Below are 8,333 nucleotides of genomic sequence, written 5' to 3'. Positions count from 1 at the left end.
AATTATTATGTTCTTTTGGTGGAGACATAGCTTCTTGGTTATTCATGTTTTTTGCTGCCTTGTAAGAATTAAGTTGGCAAACTTGCAACCGTGCACTTACGTTGGCAGCACTGTACCAACAACTCATCACCTTGGTGTATCAGTGTCTTACAATTGTGTTCATGTCGACATGTGGCAGTGTCCTGCTGAGTGACTTTCATTACTGCTGTTGCAAGAATGTGAGAGCAAAAAACTGAATTACAGCAAAAAAAGGTGAAATTTCTTGCTAAACTTAGTAAGAGTGGAAGTGAAATCAGGGACATGTTAGTCCAAGTTTATGAAAATAATGCCATTAAGAAAATGGCAGTGTACCAATGGAGTAAACATTTTTTTGGGGGGAAAAAAAGTGTCACTGATGAAGAGAGATCAGGGTGGCCAGTAATGAGGTGAATGGCTAAAAATATTGCAAAAATTCGTAAACTGTGCTTCAAAATTGTTGGCTGTGAGAAGCAGAGCAGACCAAGTAAACACTAATAAAGAAACAGGATATTCTTAACTGAAAATCTTGGCATGAGAGAGGTGTATGAAAAATGGTTCTGAAGGATGCTCACTGATGAACAAAAGCAAAGGAATACCAAAGTTTTACAAGACCATCTGGAGAGGCAAGGTGATGTTTTGGGCTGTGTTTATCACTGGTGATGAAACATGGATGTACCAATATGACCCTAAAACAAAACAATGAAGTATTTTCGGTCATAGAGAATTTATCAGTCCAAATCAAGAGTCAAAACAGTGTTGCTAATCTTTTTCATATTAAAAGGGATTGTTTATTATGCATTTGTACCAACTGGACAGTTTACTACCTGAAAGTGCCAAAAAGGTTGCATGAAAAAGTTAGATGATGTGACCTTAAATTTCACCAACAACTCATAGCTCTTGCACTATGACAATGTACCAGCTCACACAGCACTGTCTATGAGGGAATTTTTAGCCAGCAATCAAATGGCTGAATTATAACACCTTCCACACTCATCTGATCTGCCACCACCCCCCAATTTTTCTTTACCTGAAGATAAAGGAAATATTGAAAGACATTTTGATGGCATTCAGGACATCAAAGAGTAATGTGATGACAGATCTGATAACCATTCTAAAAAAAAAAAGTTCCAAAATTTCTTTGAAGGGTGGAGTAGACACTGGCATTGGTGCACAGCTTCCCAAGTGGAGAACATTGAAGGTAACTATAATGATATTCGGCAATGAGGTATACGGCACTTTTTCTAGGATGTGTTCATGAACTTAATTGTCAGATCTTATAGCTTGATGTCTCCACATTTGGTCATTGGAAAGACATTGCTCTATGTAAAGGTGCAGCAGTTCTGGCTTCAGAGAAGGCACAGTATCCATGGAGCAATGTCAGCTATCAGTGTTGATAAAGACTGCAGGTGTCCTTAGCAGCCAATGCTGTGAATGTCCAAGCCAGTGGTGAGGGCTGTTGGGACTACCAGGGGCAATGGCTGCTAAGACCTCTCCAATCTCTTTTTCTCCCATTTTCAATAAAGTATGTTAGAGAAAAGAAAATGATAGGAAAATCATAAGAAAGAGAAAATATATTTATATATTTGCTATAAAGTGGAAGGAAGTATATTGTCCTAAAGGTCTTTATCCCTTTCATCTTTATGTTGAGCAGTATAAGGGGATTCACATAATTCAGTCAGGTTGTTACAAGGTCAACTATGTAACATTATAGTAATACAGTTCCATTTCACCTTTCCCACTTGTGCCATTGTTGTTATTTATTTATCCATGTAGCTATCCTTTTCAGTTGTCCTTTGCATGCCTGATAATTTTTGATTGGATTGCAGATATTTTAACATGTTGTGACTACTAGACGTATTTTTATTTCTACAAATACTTTTGAGCTTTGTTCTAGAATGCTGCTAAGTTGTGTAGAGTTTGATCCTGCTGCCTCTTACCTTTAAGATTTATCAATACTGACTAATGGTTGGTCTTGTGATAATTATTCTATATTACTTGAACAATTATTTCACACTACACACTACCATTAGATGTACTTCACCTAATTCCCACTCAAACATGAAATCTTCCACTCTGGCTGGTGGAAAACATTACCTCTGACTCTTTCAGGCAGTTTCCTTACATGTATGCACTCATCAGCGCACAGGTACTCAGAGGTGACCCCATGCACATCTCTAGAATTCTCTGTGCAGTCGTTCTCCCTCTAGTAATCTGTCTGGCTGCTTTGTTCACTCCTGGTTTACAGTGCTATTTCTTCAATTTGGGTACTTTGATAGGCTCTGCCCATTTTCCCTCATCTTACCCTACAGCATGAAAACTTCCCTAACTCAGTAAGAGAGGGCAATTTAGGACTCAGTTTCATCGTTTCCCTTCTTTCAGAGATCACTGTACTTGGATGTATTGTGTGCCACACCTTGACTGTTGTTTCATGTACATTTCTTATTAAAAATAAACAGTGACTGAGGGTTAAACCAAGAGTTCAGAAGTCAGAGCAAAGAGCCACAGAAACTTCTCAAGAAGCTGGAGCTGATGACCTAACCAAGAAATTGTCAATATAAATATATGCTTGACTTAATTTTAGCATATTAGTGAACGATGACTTCTACATTGTTCCTGCTTCCTCCTTTTAGTGATTGTGCTTACTGCAGTCAATGTATGTTTCCCTCACTATTGTATGTTTTGGGGGGAGTTGTGTGTGTGTAGAGGACAGATCACTTTGCTCTTACGTTTACTGCAGATGTGTGGAAACACATCCAAGGAGCCTCACCCCCATCTGGACCTGATTTAGGTAAGACCCTAAACCACAAGCCTAAGCCTAATGTCCTACTGGGATGAAATTTTCTTAAGAGGATTTGAATCCATTTTTCTTTTTTTTCCTTGCAGTTTTTGGCTGGGGCTGGGTTTGAACCCACCACTTCTGGTACATGGGGCTGGCACCCTACTCCTTTGAGCCACAGGCGCCGCCCTGAATCCATTTTTCATGTAGAGGAATGTTAATTTGCCGCCAGAGACAGGGCTGAGGTGATCCTACCCTTTAAGAGGTAGGATTAGGGTCCCTCTTCTTCAATGGAGGTCAGCTCTGTGACAACTATGACATACAGCAAAAATGAAACTGTGCCAATCATATCGGAACTATGCTTTGAAATGGTGGCTCTGAAGAAAGCTAGAAGCCATATAGCAAGTCCAACTACCATGAAATGACCATACGTGGTGAAAGTGATGTCGCTGTCATTCCAGCCAGGCACCAGACATGGGAGTGAAGCCATTCTGGACATTTCAGACTAGCATCCACCACATAAAGAACAGAAGCCCACCCAGACATATGACGCAGTCGTCTCTGATATTTGAGCCACTGTAGCTGAGGCCCTAGAGCCCATGAAACAAGGCAAATTATCCAGACGAACCCTGACCAAATGGCTCACCTACAGAACAGGAAAACAGGAGAAACAGTACAATGGCTGCCATCCCAATCCACTCAGTTTTGAAGCAATCTGTTAGCAGTAAGTAACTCCACTGGAGTTCAGTGTGGATGTGCCTACAACAAACAGAAAAACAGACACAACAGGGAAGCCACACTGCCTCTGGATCCATGATTCTACAGTTCAGGAAGCCACGCTGCCTCTGGATCCATGATTCTATAGTTCAGGAAAGAGCTTTCCGTAGCACTTACCACCTCTGGCATTTTCTAGATCATTCATTTATTTTGTCTAATGTTTGTGGTCTGTTTTGTTACAATTTAAACTCCTCAAAGATGGGGAGTTTTGTTGTCATTCACTAATGTCTCCTCTACATGCAGACCAGTGACTTGCATGTTGAAAACATTAAAATATTTGTCAAATAAATAAGCCAACTTTGAAAATGGTATTTAAGCTGAGTATAATGATGGATTACCTTGGGGGTGAATGCAGCAGAGAAAAGATAAGGTTTAAAATGGGCATTCCAATATTCAGAGGCTGAATATAGGGAGAGAAACTAGCAAAGGCAACAGAGAATAGAACTAGTGTGGAAGAAGAAAAAATAAAAAACAGTATTCTAGAAGCAAAGTAAAGAGAATGTCTCAAGAAGGCAAAGTGATCAAGTATGTTACTGATAATGCTGAGAGATGAAGGTGAGCACTGCGTATTAACTGCTGGATTTACCCATGTGGAAGGTGATGGATGTTCTTGACCTGGACGGTTTAGTGGAATGATGAAGATGAAACCCGACTGTACTGAGCACAGGAGAAGAAGGGAGAGAAAGGAAAAAGACTTTTATAAATGAGTTTTCCTGTCAACTGGAGAGATGGGGAGAGGGAGATGTGATGATGGGGTTTATTGTTGATATACTATAAAATTACTTTTGCATGCCAATAAAAATAATCCATAAAGTAGAGAAAAAACTAATAATATGGAGAGAGTAAGGGCAGTTGAGTAGGTGAGAGGCAATAAAATCCAATATATAAATGAGTGTGAGATAAGAACAGCCACATGATTTATCTGTCGTTAGGAAGAGGAAACAGCACGTGGGATAAACGAGGCTGGATAGACGTGTTCTATTTGGTTTTACATTCAGCAGTAAGCTGAGGGGAGATAGGAAATAGTCCGTACCATTATACTCAGATACACTTGCCATGTACCTTAGAACTTGTCGCACCATGTTGCAATGATGGACATTTCTTTCTCCACTGGACTGTAGAGTAACTTAGGGCAGGGGAAGAACTTCTTACTTTTGTACGACCAGTATGTAACACTGTGCTCTACAAATATTTGTTGACTCACTGAATAAATAAGTGAATTATTATAGAATCCCTTAAGATTTTGAAGCAAAGTCAAGAGAGTTTGAAACCAGCAAAAAATAAAACACCCGTCAAATATCTATTTGATATATATTTAAGTGTAATTTGAAAATATTGAAACCTGAAACCATTATATTTCAATTTACCCGTGAAATTAGAGAAACTATATATAGAACATAAACATTGGCTCGGCGCCTATAGCTCAACCGGCTAAGGCGCCAGCCACGTACACCTAAGGTGGCGGGTTCGAATCCCCAGCCTGGACCCGCCAAACAACAATGACGGCTGCAACCAAAAAAAATAGCCGGGCGTTGTGGCGGGCGCCTGTGGTCCCAGCTACTTGGGAGGCGGAGACAGGAGACTCACTTGAGCCCAGGAGTTGGAGGTTGCTGTGAGCTGTAATGCCACGGCACTCTACCCAGGGGGACAGCTTGAGGCTCTGTCTCAAAAAAAAAAGAACATAAACATTTCACTTTTTAACATATTAAGGAAGTAATGAGATGCTGATATTAAAAATAAAATGTGTTGAGTTATGAGTAACTCTGGACTATGGTTCACAGTGACTCCAGGTATTCAATGTTTTATTATAAAATTTCAAAATTACACTTCAAAAAGACTAACATCTTTGAAAAAAGTTACTATGACAGTATCTTCCATATTAAAAAAAAGCAGGAGCACTCTTATGGCATAGCTATATTTTGGAAGGATAGGGTTTTCTCTTGACACCAAGCATTGAGAACAAATAAAAACTAAGTACCTGGGATGGACTGAGGGACAACAGGATGTGCTCCCAGAGTTCAGAATGTTCTCAAGACTAAAGATTCTGTGATAATCAATACAACTCAAAAATAATGATATGCCTACCAATTGTAACTTTCATACAAACCCCAAACAACCTTAAATTGTGTTATTTGAAACAATTACTTTTAGAACCACCAAAATTCAAAGACACTATTTAAAACTCCAGAAATAACAAACTTGAATCATGAATATTTTATACTTTCACTATTATTTAATTTTTTAATACTTTGAGACATTCTTTTCCCTTTAACAAAAAGAACAGTGGTGACACTATGTGCTACTAGTAGAAAATTAAGATCTCTTCTATAAAATGGAAAAATTTCAGTTATTACTGTCTTATTCTAAACATGCCAGGCAACAGACTTAACCTTGAGGCAGACCCATTTCTCCCTGGACCAAGGATTTTCTAAGCCCTTCTCTAAACTAACTGACTGGTTCAGAACACCAAGTATGGACAGACGAGAACGTGAGCAGGCCGTCCAATCTACACAGACACAGACACATGTGGAAGTCACTGAAACGAAGTCTTTAGGAGCAGGTGGGGAGAAAACACCACAACTGCATGAGGCGCAGTCGTCAGGGACCCAGAGCCATCTGCTGCCGTCAGTCTCTGTCTATGATCTGAGGGTCAGGTGTTTAGTGATATATAATGGAGATAAAACTGAACAGCGTCTGAAGAGGAAATTAAAAACCAAACTTACGCCTCAACATTTTTTACTTTTGGTGAAGTCATATGGTTTCCACCACTGAGCAAACTGCAGGGCCTTCTTCCTCTGATCCTCAAAGCTTTCTCGGATGCCTTTCCTCCAAAGTCTTGGTTCTATATCCAGCATCCCACCAATGATTTCCTTTTAAAGAATGAGAAAAATACAAATACATGCATGTATAAGTAAGAACGAAGACAGAAATGAAACTATTTCTGTTTATTCTGCTATCAAACGTAACAAGTGAAAAAAAATTCTGGTTTTCAGTTAGTTCTTATTACGCAAACCCTGTGATTCTAGGTCCTGCCAGCAGTGTCTTCCATCAGCAAGGTGTGCGTTTTGGTGCTCCTTAGCACCTCTACCAGATGTTAGCAAACGGGGGGGGGGTGAAATTTAATGAATTTTAGCCACATTAGCCGCTCTCGACCTGTACCAATTATTCGTTTTGTTGCTCAACTGGAGATGAAACCCAGGCTAATGCTCTCTCCACCACCCAGTATGTTTATAATCCAGGTGGATGTCTTTCTTCAGGAAACAAAATCGTACTTTAGTACTGATCTAAGTAAACCTAGAATTAAAAATTATAAATCATTTTCATTTAAAAAGTCACATGCTCTTAATATTAAGAGTATAAATGTCTTAACACAACAATTAAATAAGTGAGGTGAAGGCTATGTTAACCAGTTTGATGTAAGCATTCCAAATTGTATATAAAATCAGTACATTGCGCCCCATAAATGCAGTAATGTACACAGTTACGATGCAATACAAAAGTCACATTCTCAAAGCCCTAAAAGATTAAGAAATTAAATTTGCACATGTGAGTATCCATGTATAGAAAGATATGGAGGAGATTTGTAATGCTTAGAGACAGGACAGGGCAGCATGGTAATACAGAAAAACACTGTGCTAAGGGTCAAATTCTGAATATCCAGTCTAGTGTACTGCGCGGTGAGATCTTGGACAGATCACATAACCTCTGATTTTAAGTTCTTCACCTTAAATATACCATGAGGAGTCGCTCTGCTCAAGCAAATGGCATATAACATAGGGGCTACAAAAGTAACTAAAATATAGCTATTCATCTTCAGAGATCTTAGACTGGAACATGGAGTTGTGGTGGGAGCCAGCATATTAACCAAGCTGCACACTGGACTGCCTTACACCGCAGAATAAGGTACGTCTGAAACCAGACCCTCTGGAGATTCTAAAAAAGAAAACTTCCGTTAGTTAACTCTGAAGAAGCTTTGTAGAAAAACAGAAAATCCCCTATCAACAGGAAAGGGAAATAACAGGGCCAAGAGAAAGAGTACATCACACACAACATGGAAAGAAATGGGGCAAATTCAGATTTATGTAAGAGTTCCTTGGCATCAGTCCAAGTAAGCAATGCCGTTCAAGAAAGCCCAGCTTGTAAAAGTTGACCTCATTGTCTCCATAAGACATTAAGTTTAGTCTGATATATACCATGTAGGACTGATTCTTGTTCTGTTCCTGAGGCAACTGTTAATGGACAGACCACCCCAATAACCTCTTCTTGCTCTCTCAACAACTGCTTATGCAGGAGGCCAAAGGAAATTCGTGGGCCCACAGGCCATTTCCTGAAAAACAGACTTGGAGGAAAATGGCTCAGTGACATAAGCTGACTGGGGAAATTTTCCTTTTAACCTTTAAACAGTGTCATACCCATAACACATACCCACAGTATGTGAAGGGAGGCAGTCCCAATTAAATTTAGACAACTTGGAAAAAATGGGCATTTTACTTCCTTTTCACTAAAAGCAGGTTTTTCAAAAAAAAAAATTTAATCCAGGTGGTGCCTGTGGCTCAGAGGAGTGGGGCGCCAGCCCCATGTACCAAAGGTGATGGGTTCAAACCTAGCCCTGCCCCCAAACTGCAAAAATAAATTTAAAAAAAAATTAAAAAAAAAAAAGTTGGGTGGCGCCTGTGGCTCAGTGAGTAGGGCACTGGCCCCATATACCAAGGGTGGCGGGTTCAAGCTCAGCCCCAGTCAAACTGCAACAACAACAAAAAAA

The 8,333-nt window shown here is 39.6% G+C and overlaps 1 protein-coding gene across 2 annotated transcripts in view; it reads right to left on the bottom strand.

Moving 5' to 3' along the window:
• Positions 1-3,481: 3,481 nt before the first annotated feature.
• The window catches only part of CWF19L2 (CWF19 like 2, cell cycle control (S. pombe)), a 123,507-nt gene continuing 118,655 nt past the window's right edge, over positions 3,482-8,333 (bottom strand). The window contains exons 17-18 of one of the 2 annotated variants that reach the window (XM_023508713.1): positions 6,295-6,441; positions 3,482-3,553 (exon numbers count right to left, since the gene is read on the bottom strand). In XM_023508713.1, the coding sequence (XP_023364481.1) occupies positions 6,298-6,441 (144 nt within the window). In that variant the 3' untranslated portion in view covers positions 3,482-3,553; positions 6,295-6,297. Of the gene's footprint in view, positions 3,554-6,103; positions 6,442-8,333 lie in introns of those variants that run through there. The other variant, XM_003802944.3, reaches the window with a different exon arrangement.

The sequence above is a fragment of the Otolemur garnettii genome, unplaced genomic scaffold (genome assembly GCF_000181295.1).
Source record: "Otolemur garnettii isolate 467f Iridium unplaced genomic scaffold, OtoGar3 scaffold00266, whole genome shotgun sequence".
Taxonomy (NCBI): Eukaryota; Metazoa; Chordata; class Mammalia; order Primates; family Galagidae; genus Otolemur; species Otolemur garnettii.
Note: the sequence above shows the minus strand (reverse complement) of the source record. Positions and strands in the feature narration are given on the sequence as shown.